This window comes from Pleuronectes platessa, chromosome 1 (assembly GCF_947347685.1).
Source record: "Pleuronectes platessa chromosome 1, fPlePla1.1, whole genome shotgun sequence".
NCBI classification, from domain to species: domain Eukaryota; kingdom Metazoa; phylum Chordata; class Actinopteri; order Pleuronectiformes; family Pleuronectidae; genus Pleuronectes; species Pleuronectes platessa.
The window spans coordinates 17,554,443-17,578,179 of record NC_070626.1 but is presented as its reverse complement, the minus strand read 5'-3'; the positions used below and the strand labels follow the sequence as shown (position 1 = coordinate 17,578,179).

The 23,737-nt window shown below is 41.5% G+C and overlaps 2 protein-coding genes across 9 annotated transcripts; one reads left to right on the top strand and one right to left on the bottom strand.

Moving 5' to 3' along the window:
• The first annotated feature begins 2,822 nt into the window (after positions 1-2,822).
• LOC128453506 (rho family-interacting cell polarization regulator 1) lies at positions 2,823-17,324 on the top strand. 2 transcript variants are annotated; one of them, XM_053436571.1, is made up of 17 exons: positions 2,823-2,947; positions 5,592-5,679; positions 5,814-5,947; positions 6,061-6,139; positions 6,281-6,304; positions 6,411-6,464; positions 7,003-7,152; positions 8,872-8,935; positions 9,020-9,063; positions 9,159-9,284; positions 9,956-10,104; positions 10,391-10,499; positions 12,442-13,089; positions 13,171-13,562; positions 14,077-14,170; positions 14,251-14,344; positions 14,443-17,324. In XM_053436571.1, exons 3-17 carry the CDS (start codon positions 5,856-5,858, stop codon positions 14,508-14,510), a joined length of 2,187 nt encoding a protein of 728 aa, XP_053292546.1. In that variant the 5' UTR covers positions 2,823-2,947; positions 5,592-5,679; positions 5,814-5,855; the 3' UTR covers positions 14,511-17,324. The 2 variants fall into 2 exon arrangements, with proteins under 2 accessions (XP_053292546.1, XP_053292470.1); XM_053436495.1 differs by having other exon boundaries at positions 14,440-17,324.
• Positions 16,082-23,445, bottom strand: vrk3 (VRK serine/threonine kinase 3). Of its 7 annotated transcripts, none has more exons than XM_053436919.1 (16): positions 23,327-23,445; positions 21,983-22,224; positions 21,752-21,883; positions 21,399-21,521; positions 21,112-21,270; positions 20,735-20,881; positions 20,364-20,413; positions 20,107-20,173; positions 19,545-19,629; positions 19,350-19,449; positions 19,160-19,252; positions 18,926-19,058; positions 18,222-18,339; positions 18,076-18,134; positions 17,856-17,992; positions 16,082-17,322 (listed from the first exon to the last, which is right to left on the bottom strand). In XM_053436919.1, the coding sequence occupies exons 2-15, from the start codon at positions 22,203-22,205 to the stop codon at positions 17,856-17,858; spliced, it is 1,626 nt and encodes a 541-aa protein (XP_053292894.1). In that variant the 5' UTR covers positions 22,206-22,224; positions 23,327-23,445; the 3' UTR covers positions 16,082-17,322. The 7 variants fall into 7 exon arrangements, with proteins under 7 accessions (XP_053292894.1, XP_053292746.1, XP_053292826.1 ...); XM_053436771.1 differs by having other exon boundaries at positions 21,983-22,221; positions 23,327-23,441; XM_053436851.1 differs by having other exon boundaries at positions 23,121-23,391.
• Positions 23,446-23,737: the final 292 nt, after the last annotated feature.

The following is a 23,737-nucleotide window of genomic DNA, read 5'->3' as shown; positions in this document are numbered from 1 at the left end:
CATTTTGCATTTACAAAACATTTGATTATTTAACTTAATATTGATACACGTTACACTAAACGTATGGAATTTCCCCCCTTCATTGTATAAACACACAGCTGAAGCACAGATTCTTCACAGATCATTCAATTATCTTGGATTGAGCTGACATCAACAGGCAACAGAATGATACAAAATACTGGTCTGCTTCTTTGCACGTGATATGTCACATGAATCCACATCATGTGAGATATGCATGTTGATCCTGATTAAATGTCTTCAATGGCATCCCATCATTCTCTCACATATTCATTAGATTCACTATTCTCTCTCTAGTGCTGATATTTGTGTCAGCTGCAAAAGTCCTTCCAGGGCAGAAGCCAAGTTACTTGCCTCTGGTCATAATGGATTTATGAATTCTTTATTTTAACATGCTGGTTGTTGTCATCTGCATTCTGAAAACAGGTTTGCAGGATTTCTGTATGACTGTAACCAGAGTTTCTAGCACATACAGGCAGAGGTGAAGAGAGGACACAGTTCCTTACTCCAGTTGATTATTTTTGCTTTATTTTGTAAATAGTAAAATAGTCACAATTGAGAAGCTAGAACAGTGAACATTTGGTGCTTTTCAGGAAATTGACCCAGTGTCAAAATAGTTCTGCTTTAGTTGACTAAATTGTAGTTTTTGTCACATCTACATATGTATATAAATTAATCTGAAAATCTACTTAACAAATATGAAAAATTATATTTTCCTCTGAAAGGTTGTTGAGTTCCAGTATAACGGTGCACAAAATAGAAATGTAGCATCTTTTTAAATAAGTTTGACCAACTTATACTGGCAGATTTAATCAGACATGATCTGTTTCTCTCTGATAGTTTCAGTCTCTCCTGGTGGAAATCCTCCTCTTTAGCAAGTGTTAATTATCTGTGAGGTATTTATCCATGTTTTGTCTCTCCTGACAACACAGACGTGTCTGTGAGTCTGTGGTTTCTGTGGTTATAATGGAGCAAGTCCCTGCAGTGAAGTTCTTTAGCCAAGGAAAAAAAGTTAGGGAAACCTAACTTAGAGATTCTCAAATGTTCCCTGTTATTGCTGTGAATGAATGAATCAGTTATTTAAGTTACACCCTGTTTGAAACCCACGTTCAAATTTATAAAAACGTTATTTATCTATGAAAGCAAGACAAGGAAATATTCCTGAGGTCTAGATGAAAAAATAAATAAATCTTAACTTGTCCAGTCTGGACGGAACGACCCCAAACACTTGTCGCACTTGTACTAACTTATATTCGGTCTGTGAAAACCAATGTATGAATTTTCGGTTTATTCACTTCTGTCTATTCTCTGTTCAGATCTCCTCGCTCCGTGTTTGTGACGTCTACAGACGGTGGATTTCCAGCCTGTTGGTTATTAAATATGGAAGATGGTCATCTCGGCTGTGACGTGGTGTTTTGCAGGAAATCAGGAGTAAAGAAACAGCGCCACATGTTTTTCTTCCCTCGGCTCAAAGTAACTTGCAGCCTCGGGCCTCGGTGCAGCAGCAGCGGAAGCCCCTCGTGGGTCTAACGGCTCCAACGGACTCGACCCGTCGGACTGGAGCTCCGGGGTGACGGCTGTTGACCTCGGTCCCCCCCCCCCCCCCTCTCTCTTTCTCTGTTTCTGCTTTGGAAACATCACGTCTGTGTTTTTCCGCTGGATTCACGGCGGCGTCGCCAGCGCAGCACCGACAGCAGCGACTGACTCAACTGTGACAGACCGAGGGACATCCCTGTTGCCACAGCAACTAGCCGCAACACCGTTTCCGGTTAGAATAACGAGGTTTCAAAGTAAAAGCGGCCCGTTACATTTTGTTGTATTTCAGTGATCATGAACAACCGATGGTCCAAACTGAGTTTTCATCGGCGAAAGGAAAAATGTGATCCTTTGGTTTAGTAAATATGTAAAAAGACTGTTGAATGTAAAATATGTACATAAAATAAAAAATATGGCAACAAAAAGAAGAGCAGAACGACTCCTGTGACTGTACATATTAGCAGATTAGTATTACTCGTGTATTGCATTTAACCTTCGATGCTGGTTAAATTGCAGCTAATTTTGGAAAACTTGTATATATGAGTGAGAATAATAATTAATTTCATACTGGATTAATCTCCTTTATTTTCTTTCTTTGTCAAAGGCTTCAACCGATAGTCGAAACCTAAAAATCATAATATTTTTTTTTAAATAAGAGCAACAAATCGTAATAAAACCTGGATCCTGGCATTTTAATACATGATCATAATAGTTGCCAATTAAGTTCTTGTGGATTGAATAATAATTATAATTTTAATGTTGATCGCTCTATGCGAAAGTCTCACATTTTATATGATGTTCCAATTTTTTGTATGTAAAAAGCAGAATTACAGAGTAGAAGTCGAATATATGTAGTGGAGTAAAAGAAGTGTTTATAAAGTTTCATAAAAGGGAAATATGCAAGTAATACGTATTTACCCAACATGCTTATTTGAGTAGAGGGTGACTACAGAGATTTTTAAATGATTGTCCCTTTCAGTCATTATTAAATAACATGGTTTAAATCTATATTTTTTCCATCAAAGATAGACCTGTGGTGGTGGTATTATTATTTTGATTATGGTTACGATTGCTATGATTAATATTAGGATTATAATTACGGTCATGATTGTTATGATGATTAGTTTTATCTTGTCTATTGTCACTTCACACACGTTTGCCAATTCAGCTGCACATTGAGCTTCACATGTTGGACCCTTACACTGAAAAGCATGTACCGGAAGTCATGTCTGCTCACTTCTTCAGCTTTGATCGTGGAGACAAAAAAAAAAAAAAAACTGCGAACCCCAGGAGAAGGACAGCGCCCAGGAGAAGTAAAACCTCTGCTAACTGTGCGGAGCATCGTGTTGGAAATGCGGCGTTTGTCTACGGGTGGTCGGACATTAAATCACAGGTAGGCTGGGGGGGTGGTCTCCGGCTTCCATCGCCAAGGTCACTGCGAGAATCCTGGGAACATTTGTCTCGAGTCCGGCCGACGTGAAGTTGCTCTGCTGTGATGTAGTCGAGGTTAAACCCAGCAGCTGGTTCTCATGGACCCGGGGGTTCGACTCTCCGGTGGGGGTTCAGTGTGAGTTGTGGGTCAGTGGGCTCTTGGGGGTCCAGGGTGTCGGGTTTGGAGGGGGGGGGGGGTTCCTGCTGTGGTCCGGCAGTGGACTTTTTTTTTCTTCCCCCGTGGCCTGTGATGGGATATGTTCGGAATACTAACTGTGTCTCGATGCGCTTTCACAAGTTTGCTGGCTGAGCTGCGTCCTTACTGGGAGTAAAGAGCACGGCCGCGGTGTGTGAGGGTGGTAATCCGACTCAGTGGCCTGCTGCCGCCCGGTTAGACTAATCCAATAATCTGGAACAGAGGTGGTTGCATTTTCATTGTAACACCATTACCCCTTCATCCTCCTCCTCCTCTTCCTCCTCCCCATGCTCCAACACACTCTGGATGGACACTTGTTTGATGGCTGTGAGATCTGTATCTGCACTGATGCTTTGTGAGGCCAAATGTCTATTTATAAATAATCTGATCTGAATTAATCAAATTGATGAGAGGATGATCTGATCGAGAGGAAAGGGATCACATCGACTTATTGTTATGTGGAATACTTTGTCTCCTTTAAAGTAGAAGGTGGAAAACTCCATTCAAATAATTTATTCTTCTTTATTATACATTGCTCTCATATTTTTGCGAACAGATAAAAGAATAAATCTAAGTAAACTGCTGTTTGGCTTTAGTAACTTGTCACATCTAATTGCTCTTTGTAAAGTTTAAATACAGAAACTTTCTGATAATCAATCAATTTGCCATAAGCGGAAAATTAACTGCCAACTTTTTTCACAACTGATCAATAGAAAACAACATCAAGAATCGACTAATGGCAGCTTCGTCAATATGAGGACTTGCTGTAATTTATACCGCTGGACCTCAAATATCTTTATCTGTTCGGCTCATTTTTGTTATCAGACAACATTAATTATGTGGGGAAGATAAGAGTCCAGTTTGTTATCAAAGATCAATCGAGGATTAAAAGGGATTCTGAGATTGTCGAAGGCCCAAACCACAGCCTGAACGACTCTACATGTGCTTGTGCATAAAAGGCTGTTTTTAAACAAAACTCCAGTCTTGTGAGGTGATTGGAAACAGTGTCGTCTTTGTTCGCTCTGCTCTGTGCAGAGGATTAATCCAGCTAATGATCTCTAATGTAAGGAAGGGGATAAAAGCACATCTGACAGAGAGGAAACTGGGCGGCCGGCACTTCTTCTTCTTATTATTATTATTATTATTATGAATATTTCTGACGCCTGCAGAGCCTGTGTGTGGGCTGCAGGTATACATGAGCTATTTATGTGTGGGTGCTGGCGTATGATTTGCATCTCATTCATTGTGTATGAGATCACAATGACTTTGCACTTTTATAGCTGGGCCCCCCTCCTCAAGGTGTTAGTCCGATTCCCCTGTTCCTTGGAACTGATTGGCAGATCGTGGTTAGGGGTGTTTTATCCGTAAATGCTCTCTGGTATGGCACCTTTTCTTTGTCACGTTCTGACCGTGACCACCTGCGGTTAATCCGCCCCAGTGTAGCAGCTCAGATTATCGGTTTAACTGGACCACTGGTGGCTGCTCCCCCCCACAAGCCCACGTCCTCACTGCTGAGGCAGACTAGTAAGACAGCAGGGTGTATCCATCGTATTCTCACGTCAGCAGTGGTTATTTCTAATCATGTTAAACCATAATCCACAGGTTTTCCACCTCAGCTACTCCGACAGATGAAACACTGTTTGATCCTGTTGTAAATAATCAGCAGCTAATTTCCCTGGTGTTTGTGAGTTTAGACAGCGCAGAGCAAATCGCACCAGTTGCTCTGCCCTGTTGTTGGCTCGTCCACAGATCCCATGTGTTAATATGGGCTTGGCTCCTGCTTGGCAGAATTAGTTTGGGTTAAATCTATAATCTCTTTTGTGACTAGATTAACTCAGGCACGACCCTCTCTTCCGACAGTTTACCCCCGATTGTGGCATCACACTGATCTGCGAGTTGTAATATCTGTCAAAGGTAGAAAAAGGAATCTATTTTCACACTCTCCCTCTCTCTCTCACACACACACACACGCAGAGTAGAGGGATGGTTTTATATTGTAGGGCCAAACTTCTGAGTAGAATTTCCTGTGTAGAGTCGGCCATGAGACTTCCTGTACTCTGGCGTTGGATGTGGAGGGGGTTGGAGAAGCAGGGAAGGAAGGGGAAGAGAAGCACAGACTGTACTGCCTACTGTTGTCAGTGGTGGCCACTGTGGCTGCTGCATGTCTGTTGCTCACCGGCTCAGAATTTCAACAAAACAACACGATCAGACAGAGGAAGCGAAAGAGTAGTTTCCATCCTCTTCTCTTCTTGCCCCCCCACCCCCTCCACTTTTCTCTGCATTGACCTTTATAATTATCAGACTTCTTGATAATCACAGAGTCTGAGAAAAAATACTTGTCAGGTACAGCGAGGTATGAAGTGAAGCGAGACATTTTTGTTGCTAATGTCTCTTTTTTGTGTAATTACAGGACATGTCTTTTGGTTTGTTGAAGCCTCAGTGCCACACTCAGCTCCACAAGCATGCGACAGTAGTGACAGTATCTCTCCGTTCAGCAGGTGAGCAGCGTTCACTCTCTGCCCTGCCTGTTTCCTTGATGCCCCATTTGAATGTGCTTCATGTGAAATAATCGGGAAGTCTTATCAGACCTGATCCCATGCTCCATTTCTCCCCCTGCCTCTCCCTCCCTCAGCACCGTTTGATCCAAGAGAAACGTGCCTTGTAAGGAAGCAGGATGTTCACAGGATCCACCAAACTGCCACCCGCTAAAACTCCCCAGCCCGAGCGGCTGGATGAAGTGTACGCTGCCTTACGCAGAGGCTTACAGTGAGTAAATACATCTCAGGCTCGGCTCCAGACGCCTGCCTGGTGGGATATGTAGGATACCACTGCTCTTGGAGAATTTAAGTGAAGAGGTAACTGTGGTTTTTTGTTGTCAGGTCCTACCTGCAGGTCCACCAGCTGGAGCTGGACAGTCTGGGTCAGCAGATCCGAGAAAACAAGAGGAATGGTCGCCTGGTGAGAGCCCACGTCGTCAAACCAGTCTCACCAGTATTGACCATGATTATGCACCAGGCTGGTTGCAGTCAGGATGTTGATTTGATGTGTTGTGAAGCTAAATGTTTTGATTCTTTTCTGTTTCTTTCTCTTCCTGTGCAGGGGTCATTGTATGAGCTTGATAAGGTGAGTTTCATTCACACCAGTTTGCACCAGGACACCGAAACTGTGAGAAAGAAAGAATAAGATGGTTTCATTCTGTCAAGCCTAATGATTGTTTTGTGTTTTGTAGCAAGTGAAATCCATAGAGAGGTTCATGCGCCGCTTGGAATTCCACCTCAGCAAGGTGTGTATGACGAGATTTAATGAAAAGCTTCATGTGTTAACTATTTAAAGCTGCTCTTCTCAATGTTTTCACATATTGGCACTAGATGTGTGATGGGAAAGAGAGTTATCACCTTACTCTGCAGAGCTTTAGCATCATTTGACTGATTATTGTGGTTCTCAAACCTACAACTTCATTGTTTTGGTTCAGTATCAGTCTCATCACTGTTCTTTCTAGATGCAACAGCTGTTTACCCACTGCACACACCTAACAGTAGCAGGCACTCTTATTGACTGCTCAACATGGAGCATTTAGCAGCTAAAGAGTCTCATATTGACGTGTTCCACTACTCTCAACACAACATTGAATGTTTACAAAATCACATCATTAGGGGCTAAATCACACAAACAAACAAAATATAGCATTATGTATATATATGTGATGTTTTTCAATAAACCACAAAGGCTCTGAAAAAGATCATGAAAACTTAGATTATCTGCAGGTGATATTCTAATGTTCCACTAATCTATTGAAACCTGTGTACTCATTGCCTCTCCAGGTCGATGAGCTGTACGATGCATACTGTATACAGCGGCGACTGCGTGATGGAGCGTGTAAGATGGTGGCGGCCTTCAACTCCGCCACTGGCAGCAAGGAGGCCAGAGAGAGCCTGAGCGAAGCCAACAAGGGCTACAGGGAGTGTACAGAGGCAAGTGACAGCGCTGAGGTCAACAAGTCTGAACTTTATGTGTCAGCAAGTACAATGGCTCTCTGTGCTATTTATATTTTGTTGTAGGAATCTACCAAAGATTACTCTGTCTGTAACTTCAGAAGATAATTTTCCGGAGTCCAAGAGGATATCTTCAAACTTCTTGTTTTGTTCGACCAACAGATTTTGGGTTGGGAAACCTTTTTTTCTATCAAGGGTCTTTTCTACTTTTTAAAACACCCATTTTCAGCCATATTAAATAATCAGACACTGACATCACACTAAACGTGCTAAAGTGATGAATGGAAGTCCTTGTCTTTGATGAGCATCTGATGTCAGATGGTAGTGATGATGATGATGCTACCAGCAGCAGGTTTTCCAGGTTTGGGTCAGTCCGTCTTAAGCGAAGTGAGCTGCTGAAGTTTGTCCAAAACACAGAATGGGGAAAATCTTGCGGACATTTCATTAGTAGATCTCTAGCAGATGGAGCTTGTTGCTGTTGCTGGGTTGGCATGTTGTGTTGGGCTGTGGGTTGACGGGCTCATCAGCCGGTTCCACATTAAACAGAGTAGAAAATATCTTGAATTCCTTCTGTTTACTTTTCAAGTCCTAAATCCTTTTTTCCTGCTGCCTGAAGGAGATTCACAAATTCTCCAGCCTATTCAGACGTCCCAGCAGGTTTTTGTTCTTACAGAGCATAACAATGCAGAGCGTTACCCCTCTATAGTTTCACTTCCCACAGCATACACATGTAGTTCTTGTTATGTGTGATCTTTCATCACAGGCCACAGAGAATCAGTGAAATGTTCCTGCAGTGTTATTTTTCAAATTATTACGTGTCATGTCACTAATGTGCTTTGAAACCATCTGACCCTTTGAAAAAACCAACATCATTACCCGGTTCGAGCTCTTTGTCTGCAACAAGGCTCCATTCACAGATTCTCCTTCTAATAGCTTCTCATCTGTTTGCTCACTCACCACAAAACTCCCCTGCGTAACATCATCTCTGTCAGAACGTGATCTTCTAAAAGCCGATTGTCGGACACTCAGACGCTGCACAAGAGCGTTGACTTTATCCAAGACCCTTTGTCCTTGTATCTCATCCAGTTAAGCTGCATGTTTTGAGCTGTAATGATGCTGGAGACTAGGTCTTTTCATCACTGTGACCATGTCCCAGCAAAATAGGCAAACTGGCTTGTCTATGTCATTTGTAATTATAGAACATAGCTCTGCGACATTCCGCATCTACTTCATCTTATCTGGACAGTTGCTGTGAAACTTGTCAAGGATGGCACTTAACAGCTACGTGTGTGTTCCGTGTTCGTTCAACAGGTTTACATAGCCAGAGGAGACCTCTCCGAATCTACTTTTTGGATCTACTGTTTTATGTTATTTTCTTTTATCGCAGTAACAAATCAATTGCTGTCATGAGAATTTCTTTGGCCATTTGGCCAAATGTCTTGTGGGCTGCATACGGCCTGGAGGTTTCCCAACCCCTGATTTAAAAAAAACTTCTAAAACGGAAATAAACGTCATCACATCAGAGAATCTAAAAACGGTCACCTTTTTTGAATTTTGCTTGAAAAATTGAAGACGAAGCAGTTTTCCAAAGTTGCTTGTGCACTTTCTCTCCAACAACAAGTCGGTTGAACGTTTCAGTTCTACATGTTATGACAAATGATCCATTATCTAAACATGTCCCTCTTTGTGTCTCTGTAGCACATGTGCTCACTTGAGAGCGATTTAGAAAGTCAGATGGGGGAATTTCATGTCAAAATGAAGGGTGAGTCACTTATTACACTAATGTCACTTCCTATTCCTCATTCAAGTCCAGTTCTCATGTCTCTGTTGATTTCTGATGATTCAGGCCTTGCTGGCTTTGCCCGGCTGTGTGCTGGTGACCAGTATGAGGTAAGAAACTGAAAATTCTTGCTTATAGCTGCAGATTTTTACAGAGCTGCTGTGCCCGTTGCATCACTTCAGCTGTTTTTTTTGGGCCGCATCAGGTACTAATGCGTTATGGGCGTCAACGCTGGAGGCTACGAGGACGTGTGGAAGTCAGCGCGAAGCAGATATGGGACAGCGAAGATTATATTTTCTTGCCTCTCGTCACAGAGCTGCTGTCAATCAAGGTAATGAAATCAGCTTAAGGCTCATATTATTCCGAATCTACTAATTCTATTATTCTGAAATAGGAGTTTAGATTTTAGCAAATGTTACTCCGAAAAGAATCAATGGTGCATTTGTATGTCCCTATTTTCAGCTGTGGATCTAAACAAATGGTGCTTTAGAGAATATTTACCGCTCTAGGATGACCTATATAAAATCAACTTAAAGTAAACGTCAGTGTTGTGTTTAGTGTAAGTGTCTGGAAAATTGGGTCTGGATATTATCTGGAGTTTGCCTTTCACATTTGAAGAATCCAGCTGGAGATTGTCCAGGTCAGACATCTTCAAAACAGCAGGAGAATGTCCAGGATATTCAGGCGACTGGGTAGATCATGCAGGACATGACGGCTAAATCCCGCTGCGAAAATCTATAGCACATCAACACTGACGCTGGCCCTTATCACCAAGTACTCTCAAATCTGGATGCCTTAACGATTTGACATCTACTGTGTGTTCTACATCGTGCATTAGAATTGTCATGAGCGAGTGGGCGTGTCCCAGAAAATATACTGGAACATGTGTGGGGCAACTGTTTTGGACATTTGAGTTCTCTGAGTGTCACTGGTTAAATGTCATCTTTCTTGAGTTCTCACGATTTCTCCATGTTCTCATTTCTCTGGCATTTGGTTGTCAAGGTGACGGAGCTGAAGAGCCTGGCCAACCACGTGGTGGTGGGCAGCGTGTCCTGTGAAATGCTCGACCTGTTCTGCCCGCTCCCCCAGACGCTCGCCGTGGATATCAACGACCTCGGGACAGTGAAGCTAAACTTGGAGGTCACCTGGAGGTTTGTGTTTGCCACGATTTTATGTCTATGTACATTTCCACACATCTATATAGCTGAGGGAGTGGAAATTTCCACTTCAGTGAACCAGAGAGCTTCTGTTCCTACATCATTTGATTACATCATAGATCAGCCAATAATCAAATTTTTGTACTTTGAAGTTGACTCGCGTTCAAGCTCATAAACCATTAAAAAATGCTTAACCTGCAGAACACAGCTCACGTCCTCAGGATCTCTTTATTTCATGTGACTCACTTTATGCTCTTTGGCTTTCCTCTCTCTCTTTCAGTCCGTTTGATAAGGACGACCAGACATCATCCACCAGTACGGTCACTAAACGGCTGCTGTCCAATCAGAGCCCTCCAGACACGCCCTCTATGCGGGAGCAGGTGTTTTATGTGAGTCACATTATTCAGCCTCAGTTTTTGCCTACCAACAGCAGCTCCACTACACCTGCTCTGGCACCACTGTGGCCTGTTTCACAAAGACAGACTTTGACCGTGGTTTAGATCTCACTGATTGTCCGACTGCAGATGAACATCTACACTCGTCTGTTGCACAGAGCCAGTGACGGCCTAATTTGCTCGGTGTCCTGGCTATATTTGTTTCCAAACTTAAAAATACGAGAGATCATGCAAACCACATCAGACAGCTCGGCTCCATTCTGCCCGGCGGAAAATGAATTCAGTTATGAAGCACATGTTACTAGGAAAATAATTTAATTAGCAAAACAGGAATGTGAACACAGTGCAGACGTGATTTTAATCTGTGTAACTTCTGTTAATTGGGGGGGGGGGGATTGAATTGATAAAGGCTGATAGAAGGAGTCACATTTATATCCCAATATTGTCCCCCTCTTCATTTAACATTTAACACTCGGGTTGTGGAGCATCTCTTCACTGTAGATGTTGAATCTTGTCAATAGTCTTCTATGTTGTGAGGGTGAGTCATCTTCCAGACTCTCTCCGCCTCCACATTTAAATAGCTGCTTAAAACGCAGCAGAATTACACCAGCAGCTAATTTCTTCACCGTGCAATAAGAAGGGGCACCCCCACTGCCTGTTGAGACTACGTCCTCTTGGATCTCCGAGGTAACAGATGACTGCACAAATGTCACTGTTGTCCATTTTCATCACCCAAAACATAAAATACCACAGACGCTGTTCATTTGAAACTTTCTGCTCTTTTTCTACTCAGGCTTTATCTGAATGTGCAGGTTTAGAGCTCACCTCCTTCTACTTATTCTCTCAAATTTTTCTATAAACCATCGTAAGAGTAAATTTGAAACTGCAGACAAGTCTGAAATATCTTAGTGAAACAGGCCCCTGGTTCATAATTGTAGAAAGACTTTGTTACAGCCATGTTAATCAGTCAAACACTGTAAACACTATTTTTTACTAGGCATAAATACATATTACTATTTCCCATTTACGTCACTGATGGCTACTATTACTGTCATGTCATTGGCTTGTTCTATTTCAGCTGCTCCCCAACTGCTTTGTGTGTAGTGGTAGCACTGATGTGTGCGAGGATATTAACAGAGGACTGTGTGGTAGGACATGTGGTTGTGGGAGTGGCGTGTCTGACGTGAGGAGAATGAATGATAGCAGTCATGGGTTGTGTGACAGCAGTTTGTATGAGCGAAGCTGTGGTCCTTGTAGCTGTTTAATAGTGGTTGAGTAGCGCTCCATCATGTCCTCCTCCTCTTCCTCACCTCGCTGAAGAGCGTGCCCCGTGGCAGACCCAGGCCCAACGGCCCCGTGGCGGAGGCGTTCCACGATGCTGCGACGGACAGGACCGCATCGTTACACTGTGAACTCGGCCGCACCGCCCCCCGAATCACCTCCGTGCAGTCGGTGTGTTGGGACGTAGATGTAGCTGTAGTTTCAGTTTATAGTGATCAGAGTAGAAGAAATCCAATAATAATAATAATAATTTCGTAACCCATTTTTTAATTGAATTCATTGTTTGAATCGATGTCCAATCAAATTCACAATCCCAATAGGAAAAAACAAATCACATATTTAATCAAATATAAAATAAAAGACTAATCAAAAGATTCCTGAGCTCAGAGTGATGCTTCAACATTACATGCTGAAATGTAAACGGAAGCTAAAAACTGATATATTCAGTTCATATTACGAAAAATTCAAAGAAGCAATTTATGCTTTGTTTTAACTGAAATTGTACTTGTCAGTGATATATTTAGTAAATTGAATTTGATAGATTTAACCAGTTTTCTGACATGCCATGGCATAACATGTCTCTGATCCCTGTAAACCAGCAAGTTTGTATCCATCATTCACCGTGTTTTTATTCCCGCCTGTGTTTCCTCTCTAGTCTCTGCTGAAGCGACAGGGAGAGATGGAGAATGGGACAGTCTGGTCCAACTCCTCTGAATCCTCCGACGACTCCTCCAGTCCGGCGCTGGCTCATCACGCTCAGAGGCTGACGGCCTCCAACATGCTGCAGACCACTCTCACCAGTCAGCTGTCACTCACACCGCGCAAGTCCAGCGCCTCAACGCCGTCGCTCTCGTCCAACCAAGAGGAGGACGAGACAGAAGCCGGGGAGGTCTTCTCTCAGACAGATGCGGTGCCAAACGGCCATCTGCAGACTTCCTGCTCTCACAGCCTTGTGGGCGAGAGCAGCCCGGACTGTAATGTGACTGACAGGGCGTCCCTGCGGTCAGCTGACCTCTCAGACACCTCAGCGGACCTGAGTTGCTCGTGCCCTGACGTCTCCTCTGTACCTCCTGTGTCGTTAGTGGAGAGAGCAGATGTGCCTGAATGTGGCCTCCAACAAGTGTGTGTTTCAGCAGAGGCAGTAAAGGATGATCCCTGCGAGGTCTCCTCTTTACAGGCTGGAGCAGAAACAAAGGACAGCACCACTGAGGCACAGGGTGAAAACCAGCTAGAAGCAGCAGGGAAACGCAGTCAGCCTCACCGGTCCAGTCCGGAGCTCAGTCAGGCAGAGGCCGCTCCTACGGTGAGCTCAAGAAAAAGTTCAGGTGGAGTTTCCAAGTGTCGATGGGGATATTTTTAACACCTGCATTTTGTTTCTCCACAGGTTTCTTTTCCTACTTCGTCTAGTTTCATCCAGGAAGTTGAGACAGCCCTAGAAAGTTTTGACTTTCTCAACTGCTCTGACCTTGATGAAGAAGAAGAGGAGCAACACGTGAAAGATGAAGGAGAAAAGGAGCAAGGAGCGAAAGACGAAGGAGAAAAGGAAGGGAAGGAAGAGCAACGAGAGAAAGATGAGGGAGAAAAAGAAGAGGAGCAACGAGAGAAAGACGAAGGAAAAAAGGAAGAGGAGCGACAAGAGAAAGATGAAGGACAAAAGGAAGGGGACCAAGGAGAGAAAGACGAAGGAAAAAGAGAAGAGGAGTGTGGCCAAAATGACAACCAACACAATGTGGAGGAAGAAGAAAAGGATGAAGGGAATTTCTACTCTGGTGGAAGGTGAGAGTTGTTTTTTGTCATAAAAACGACAGGAGAAATGTTTTAAACTTTATTGTTTTGGCTCATGCTCATGGCTTCGATGAGTACTGTGCACCGACTGTACACAACCTGCTCAGCATCAGACACACACAGTTGTCAACTTGCTTGTGAACATAGCAGCTAAAGAGACACAATATTTCCTTTAGGAGTTGGTTGAGGCCAAATCAGAGCTAAAAGAAAATTCATCAGGTGACCAGAGACATTGCCCCAAATAAATATGTTCTGTTACATATTAGCAAGTCCCTATTAAGCAGAGTTCAACATTTACAGAAAGTTTCTCAGTTTTTACTACAAACTATTTAGTCAGGAACTGTCAATAAAAATAACTCTAATCTTATTAAACATAATGTAGTAGAGGAAGAAGACTTACTTGGAGAAAAGCAGGAACACTGTATCTTAAAGGTTTTTATTTGATGTGTGTACATTTGTGACCTCAGTGTTTTGTAGTCAACATCTTTTTGTTTTCCCTCGGCAGTGATGACGAAGAGGAGGCAGGCGGCCTTGAGATCCTCATGGAAGCCCCAGAGGGATTTAGGAACTCGGATGAAGATCGTTTCTCTGAATCACAGGTAAACATTATTCATGGAACCATCTGTTATCAGACCTTTTATGATAGCAAAATGAGAGCTTCAGTTTTTTTCTTCAAAAGGAGTCGAGTGTGGAAGACGTGCAGGATTTGGGAGAGATTGAACTACCTGAGGATAAGGAGGAACCCAGCAAGGAAAAGGGAGATGAACGACACGGTGAGAAGAACTTGTCAGTAAACTGATCATGTGACCACTCCCCTGCAGGCGTAATGACTTTGTTAATGTGCCCTGTGCTTTTTTTAATCCTTCAGCAGAGGACACATCACATGATCAAGAGGAGCGTCCCTCCACTCCCAGCCATTTGGCCACGACTGTCTTCTAATGACAGTGAAACTATAGCGAACCCATTTCTCCAGCTCTGTTCTGCTCATGCCATCTCCCTCCTCTCACCCCGAGGGACCAGATGCCTTGAGGATGTCCCACTTACTGCTCAGACAAACAAGCTCCTCCATTACGACAGAGTTTGTGCACATATCTGCCTTGTTTGACAAAGAATGATAAACCCTGGGGTTTGATGATAAACCTTCAGTCACGTCTGAAAGTCACGACACAAACACACACACACACACACACACACACACACACACACACACACACACACACACACACACACACACACACACACACACACACACACACACAGCTCCCTTCAGTAGTTCTTTGTTCATTCAACACATGCTCTTATCACGTTGCCTGAGTTACAGTGGGATGCCACTTAAGTTTACACGTTCATAAACTGTTCCTGTCATGTGAAAATTCCGTGTCCAAACACATTTCAGGAGCAGCTAGAAGCGGCCTTGTTCTTGGCTTTATTAGTGTTTTTTTTAATGGTCTAATAATTTAGAAATAAGTTTTATATGTTGGAGTTGTTGGATATCTTCAATCCACAGAGAAGCATACAATCATTTGCCGAGTTGCGTTACAAGTTACCAGTATTTTCAGATATGGGAAAACTATCGAGGTCAGGATTTTACAGTGTTAAATCGGCGCACAGCCCGGAGCTCTTTCTGACCATGTGATGTTTGTCTGAGGATTTTCATTGACATGAAGTCATTTCCAAAGCAGGAATTCACCCTGAAAACCTACAGGATATTTTCATATTATTCATCAGAGATGAGAATTTTCAGAAATGAAATGTCCAAGCTGCACCAGGGCCTGAGCTAAAAAAAAAAAAAGAACGTGTTTTATTTATATATATATATATATATATATATATATATGAGAAATTAGTATAAACACTTTAAAGACAGCAGTTTGTGTTTCTCTCCAAAAGCTTCTCCCGGTCCAGTTTTTTCAAACACGGAAACAACCTGCAGAGTCAAACTATATGTAAACCTGCATGTGTCACTGCCTCACACTGCCAGCATGTCTGTGTAAAAAGCTCAACTGATCAGTTTGAAGTGTGTAAGCTCGGCTCCACTCAGAGGACGCCCTCAGCTCTGTAGCTGTGTACAAAAGCTGCCTCACGGGGGCGCCATAGTCTGTCCATGTCATTGCTTTCCATTGTTCTACGAAGCCTCGTCATTCAGAAAGTGCCTAAAGAGACAGGGATGTAAGGATTTAAATGCCAGGACGGGAGATCAGGCGAAAGAAAACAGTGTTTATTTTCTGAATTTCTTTTAAGAGTGTGCACAATAAGAGATATTTACTGTTTCATATAAAATAATTGTATATGTCTTGAAATGTTTATGTTCAGAAATGTTTAAACTTTATAAAGCTTTCTTTAAAAGTAACATGTTGTGGTGAATGTTTTTGACTGTGACAAACTGTTGATTAGTTGGGTAAACATCACAAGAATGCCCTGCACCAACCGTTGCTGAATTTGATATTAGACACGCTTTAAATTGAAGACTGTGTACAAATTTTAAAAACAAAGACGCAAAGAAACTAGTCTGAAAAATAAATGCAGCCACTTTATTCAAACAAGTTACAAGTAAATAAAAGTGAGAGTTGAGCAGTTGTGTGTTGGCTCATATAAAGGAAATGACCATATCATGCTCTGACCTCATATTCACAGGTCAAAAAGTCAGTGTATCAACCGTTTAACAAGCAAAATGTTTAAAAACCAGAAAACATTGTGAGATATTCAAAAACTACCAGTGTCTCAATGTCACCAAAAACATGTCCATCAAAATTTAACAAATTGAATCCCTCCTCCGTTACCTTTGCAATACTAAAACCCAACATTTACCAGGATAAAGCAGTCGTGTCATTTTGTCACAAATTAAAATCTACAACTCAGCTTTCAGTGCAATAAAACATTACAGATAAAACGATTTTAAATAAAAAAAAGTCCATCTCCAAACTAATTGTTAAATTTCTCTAAAAATAAATAATGTAGACATATTTTAATACAGCATGTTATTGTCAAACAGAAAGCAAGATTTGCACTTGAATTCCTTTGCTACAGAGATGCCCCTGTTTCTGCTGGGCTGGTGGAGGCTGTGCCTGGATGGGTGTATATTTGAATGTGGACAGTAAGGACATGTCCCCTCTAATGTCAAGACTTTGTCCTTAACACTATATTTACCCATCTCAAATGATAGCTGCATAGATCCATAATTGGATCAGGAACACAGCTCCTACTACACGTGAGTCATTAACACATGAACATTGGTTGTTTAACATCACTGTTACTTTCAGGCATCATTTTATCTTGAAAATCCTGTTCAGCAGAAGCCTGAGCAGCACCGACAGACGGGCTCAGTGAGATGTTCAGAAGCTGATTGAAAAATAATACAGAATACATTTTTGAGTACTGAGAGTTATGTTTCCCAAATCAACAAACTGAAAGTAGGACAGAACCTCTGGTGAGATCTGAAAGTGGCTCACACTCAAGCAACTTAGCTTCAAAGAGTATTCTGTTGTAAAATTCTCGAATAAATTGATCACATAAAAAAATTGTAGAATAAAACGACGCAAAGTTATATCATAATGATCAAAGTTATAACATCAAACGCTAAAGGGTTTTTCAGACGATCGATCAATTCCTGTACGTCATTAAGATGAAATGATTCTTAATGGATGTTAGATTGTGAATTGGACCAGTGGATACTATCAGTCTGAAACTTCCACACTCACACACACCAAGCACGAACAGCTCTGGTGGCCGGATTTGGACGCCAATGTCTCGACTGTCGGGGACGACGGCCGTAGGGACAAAGTCAAGAAGATAGACAGAGACTTATTAGTACAATTCATTAAGAAAGGACAGCATTCAAATTTTTTTTTCTTGTTGATAATATATGAAATCAACCATTTCCTGTTTGTTTGACTAAATTGATGTACATGATGAGGTTATTTTTGATAAATTTTTCTATCATTTTCCAATCAGGACCAAAGAGCGGTTCAGAGCAGGTCTACGTCTTGAACCTCGGGAAAGGAAAATATTTAGGTTCATGCTAAAACTTCAACTAAACATATTTTTATACTGAATACAAATATATATATATATATATATATATATATATATATAATCTAGACTGAAGACGTTATTCTCCCCTGGGTACATTTTATTTCATCTTTCATTTCAGTACAATCAACACGAAAGGACACACAAACAAATCCTGAGGTTAATGCAAAACTAGAGGAGCTGTAGATGCAAATATGTCACAATGTCTCTTATTGTCTTTTCAGTGTGTGTGTGTGTGTGTGTGTGTGTTCTCACCTAAAAACACAGTGGCTGCTCCTGTGACCCCCCCATATGCAGTAAGGCTGAACTGAGCCCGGCCTTCAGCGCTGAGTAGTCGGGCTGCTCAGAGTACTGCAGAGCCATCACTGCAGTCAGGAAGCTTTGAAATGCACCTACACCAAAATACAGTGATAATGAGCTGATGATATCTAATCACACACTTTTTATACTGTATCCTAAAAACATTTGAACTCACTGGAAACTCTCGTCCTCCCAAAGCAGTGACTCAACAATGCAGGAACATCATCCATGTACCTACAATGAGAACTTGAATGGAGTTTTTGTCCTTTTTTTGTTAATACTGACTTTTAAAATGATGTGGGTCGGGATCAAACCTCTCACCTCTGTTTGTGGGGGGCGACCTGCTCTGGTTGACTGAGGTCACTCCACGGGAGCGGACCTGTGTGCCATCGCAGCATGCAGTAACCCAGTGACTGCAGGTCGCTGCGTCGGGACGGAGCTGAAAACAGAAAACAAACAGCGATGTCAACAACTGTTTCCCCTCAGATTTGGCATCTTGAATATTTCATATTCATGTAACAATGTCACTGCTTTTTTATTTCCCATAATTCATTTTCACCATTGATTCCGGTGTGTTTCTGTGTCTGTTCTTTGGTCAATGTTTGCTTTGTTCCTTGTGTTACTTTTCTCCGCTTAGATTTATATGTGAAACTTTTTGATTTCATATCAAGCCCATCTTAAACAGGATCTTCCTGCAATACATATTGTATCTCAATGAGAGCTTCCTGGTTACATAAAGGATAAATCAATAAAAATACATGTACCATAATAAGTCAAAATAGAAAATGAAATAGGTTGTATATTAAAAGATATCACAAGCAGCACAAGACCAGATCCTATCATTTTAATGATGTGCAGCATGTGTGTGCCTGAGAGCTCTGCAGCCAGATGGACCGTGGGAGGACTGCAGCTGAAGGAAGAAAATAAATCTGGCAGTGTATACGGTATGGTATATGGTGAAAGGAGGATTTCCCTGACAACGACAGGAGGGTTTTACTTTTGTGGATGAGGAGTCAGTAACACACCTGCTCCTTTATGAGAGTCCAGGCTGATGAACTCGATGTTGCCCTCATGTGGCGTCCTGCTTAATTCTCGGTACTCCACATGTTGGCCTCCTGGACAGTACCTGAAAGCATGGCAGTATCCTCCGAGATAAACCTATCCTCACCCCCCACACGCACAGAGAGAAAGAGAGAGAGTGGTCAGTGTATAACACATTTCAACTGCCTGACTGACAGTACAGTCAGAATCATTCTCACCTGTGATGTCTGCCCTGGTCTGATGTAGATGTTTTCTGCGTTGATATCAGCATGAACGTACTCGTTTGAATGGATGTACTGCAGAACATCTAACTACAGGGAGAGAGAAATGTTAGTTTATTATGAAAGCAGCGATAAGTTCTGGTTCTGCCTGACAACCAGTAAAGTTTACAGATGACACAAGACTCACTAGTCTACAGGCGAGCTGAAGAACAGATTTCTCAGCCAGACCATCATCTTCATCAATGACAGACTGCAGAGATTGGCCCATGTTTGGGACAATTAGAAACCTATAAAAAGAAAGAAGAACATACAAGCAAAAACCAGGTCAATGTAAAGTACTGTCGTATTGTGTGAACACATTCACAGATAAACGTTACCAGACCTGTAGGAATCTGCATGAGGACCAAAGCCGACACAGGAAGGAATCCCCAGAAAATCCATCTTGTTTTGTTTGATCCACTTGTCCACTAGAGAGAGAGAGAGAGAGAGGACATTTTAACAGGAGGGTTATGATGTGTCATACATATGAAAAGTTACACAAATCACAGATCAGAACTGCATCTAAAAGGGTTAAAGATTTGATTTGTCCACTTCTCTCTTAACAGATGAAATGAATGGCAGACACTTGTTTTTGATGTTGTTTAATTACATCATAAACAAAACTGTCAGAACTCTTCTCACTATCTACCTCAGCTTCAGACCGTAGTTGTGAGTGGTTCGGTTTCCGACTTACCAGTTAAGACTTTGTTTTTTTACTGTAATAAACACTGATGTTACTACTGTTAGTTTTAACAAGGTTAACTTGCAGTTATCCTCAGGAGAGTTAGAGTCGAGCTGCTGTATGACTGCAGTCCACCCTCCATGTGAGGCAGACATTCATCACTGATTTCTGGCACCACAAAAACGTTTGCTTTACTAAACATGAAAACCCTCTACACCCTCACCAGATGCAGGTTTAGCAGCTCTCTGCAGAAAGTTCTGCTCATTGAAGAGTCGTCCATCTTTAGCTCCCTAAGAGGAAATAAACTTTATTGATCCTAGTCAGTAAAATTAAACTGAAGAAAACTGAAAAGCATTGATTATGGAAAAAAGAGAACAAATTAAAATAAGATCTTTGATGGCAATATGAATAAGTAAGTGATTATACTTATTTTCGTCATAATAACGACATTATTTGACTGAAGAAACTCACAAGACTTACCAGTTTGAGAATGTGATTTGACTCCTTGGATTGTGAAGCTGTTTGAAAAACTTAAAAGGATAAAACAATAGAATTATCATGTCTTCATAATTTTTGTAAGGTTAGAATTGAAACTGTCAGAATTCTTATAATTATCTTTTTTTTCAAACCTTTTGTATATGTGATCAGATTATCATCATTCATTCTTTTGGCCATAATAATCATTAATGTGAAACCCTTATTTGGATGTAATCCGTCTTGTTTTAAAGTTTGCTTGTGCTTCAAGGAGTTGAGACGTATAAATATTATTCTGGAACAGTTAGTTAAGTTTGCCTACTAGTGATGATAATCAGACAGTTTATATGCACCGCTCTTGTATCGTCTTGTCTCACCATCGTAGAAGATTTCCGTCGGGGTTTGACTGAGCAGTTTCATCAGCTTCCACTTCTTGCCCGACGTGTCTGTCACTTCCTCGCCTTCCTGAAGCGGCTCCACAGCAGACGCATGCTTCGCCTTCTTAGCTTTGCTTTTTCCTGTCCCTGTTCATTCATATAAACATTATTGTTAAGTGACAGTCTCGGTGAACAAAAAAACTAAGTTTAAATGCTCTATAACAATTATTTGTATCTATGGGAAAAAAGGTTTCAATTTATAAGATTCAGACTTAAGTGTAAAGATGTTAGCGTAAGCCTGTTAATCTAACTATCCTCTGATGGGAGGCTGAACATGAGTGGTACATTTTATCTGTAAGTGGTGTGGTGTCGCTTACCTTTAAAAGGAGACCTGGAGATTGGTGAGGAGACTGGAGAGCTGAAAGGAGAGCCGCTGACTGTCGATCCCTCTGCTTTCTCACATGTTTTATCAGTCGGCTTTTTTCCTTCTTCTACCTGCTTCAAAGCAGGACTGGAGAGCTTGGCCTTTCCCCTGACTACACATGGATGCGGCCAACATAGATACGGATTAAAGGACAGAGCATGACAGCAAAGAAGACAGAGCCTGTAGTATTGTATGAAAGAATTAATAAATAGATGATGCTTGTCTCGTGTTTCAGCTCACCAGGCCGAGGAGTTTTAACAGCAGTAGAAGTTGAAGTCTCTAAAGTTGGTTCTACCTCAGCGTTGACTTTGAAAGAGACTTTGTGCTGCTTTGGTGAGGATGTTTGCAACCTGACGGCATTATCTGTCCATACAAAACACATATATTATTCATCAATATGTATTATTACTGACCAAGAAAGTGTTTAAATATAGATGACATGCTGGCAACTCTGCTAGCATATATAAATATCACACAGGCACTTCAATAGTCTCCTCACACTACTGAATGTACTTTATCTTGCATCAGAAAACTAGAACAGAAACAACTTTGGGGTGAGACTGCTTCCAGATTTTAATTACCTTCAAACTTACCATCTCTGACAGGATGAGTGGCCGGCACCACAGGTGGAGTGGCATCTTTGAAGTTGTCCAATTGCAGCGAGTTACGAGTCTTTCGCAGTGCAGGACGAGTTGATACTGAAAGTGACGTGAAACATGCTTGGGCTGTTGATTAAATGAACATATGAAGCTTTAAAATAAAAATGTTCAGAATCTATAAATAAGACAAATTAATTACTAATCCAATATGGCCAATATATTTACCCTTGCTTTCTATTGGCTCACAGCTTGTGCCTGAATCGCGGGTTTCTTTCCGAACAGATGTTGCTCTTTCATCTCCTTTGTTAAAAAAGGAACTTAAAGAAGCAGCTGAGCTCACAGCTCCTGGTTCATCACCGGGACAAGGAATCTGCTCTCCACAGGATGGACAAAACTTGAAACCAGGCTGCAACTTCGTCCCACACTGGGGGCAGAAACGGAAAGGCATCCTGCTTCGGGGATATCTGCTTTGGTAAACATATGTATGCATAATCAGAAAAATGTAATCGGATCATTGAGAGTACTCATTACAGAAAATGTGGCCCTCTGTAATAATATATGTATATAAGGATATTATATTGTTAGATTATGAATACTCAAGCAGTCATATGTATTTGGAATCGTTTAGTTCATAATAATTACAAAAAAAAGTAGAAAGGTTCACTGCAATAAACCAGAGCCCAATGTGACACCTACACAATAGTCCAAACCTCAACAACATTATAAGAAACACAGCAAATTGTTCCATTTGTGAAACAGGAAAAATGAAATGCTTCTAAGTTTCATAAGAAAATAAATTAAAGATTATCATTAACATTATTTCACCTCTACTTGTATATATATATATATACTGTTAAGTAGTTAAATCAGGACGATATGAACAAACATATAAAGATTAAAATGTTCATATCTGTCAGTATCGATAATTATCTGACTAAATATTACATTAGCATTATTATAAGTTTAAAGACTGATGTTTACTCTGAAGGTTGTGGTTCTTTCTGAGCAGAGTGAGCAACACAGCAACACATTTTACAATCTGAGGGAGATCAATGTTGTTACACCTCCTCACTGTGCAATGCATGAGCAATATATCGATACAGTCAGGTTCCACATTAATGTGCGCATTTCACTGACTATTCAGACGTGACATATTTGGGCACAAAACAGAAAAACTGAATATGATCTCTGGTCAATGTAGTTCTCATAGTTTGAAAAGAGAGTTTAAATACGAAGATACGGTTAGCTACTGTTAGCAGTGTACTAGGAACACGTCAAATAAAGCAAAGGATACAAACGGTTATGGTCGTAACATTAAGTCATTTCAATGTGTCACTTTCCGTAAATAAATATAAATACTGACGTGTTTACAAAGTCTTTCTATAGCAAAGACCGAGCAGCTGAAAACGAAAATGAACGTTGCGAAGATAAGGACACAGCTGCTGAGCTTCAGACCCGAACTATCGTCTTGTGGATTTCATCTTCAGACTCCAATAAAAACCTCGGTGAAAACTACACGTAAATAATTGTCAGTAAAAGTTTCCAAAACAAACGAGGAGACTTCAGGACCTTCATCAGAGACAGTCCCTCAGGCTGGTTCTTCTTCTCCTCACCGGATATACGCTCCTATCGACGCCGAGGTGCAGGAGATGTGCTGCCCCCTGCTGGACTTTAGAGCATGGACGGCATGAATGATTCCTAAGCGTCTCCATAGCCCTCTGGTGGCTGGCTGCTGTACACGTCGTAAACCCCGCCTCCGCTAGGCTAGTGGATGGGATATAGACCAATAGTTTGGTTTGAATTAGTTATTTTATGCTATAAAAATGTGGTGAAACATCATGATTGACAGCTGAGACTGACGTACGATTGGTCTCTGCAAGATGGGAGTGTTTGTATCCGGGATTTTTTGGCTTCATTTCTCGATAGTGGGAGGAATTGGAGACGCATCTTCCATCTTTATTTACAGTTTCTGGTATAATC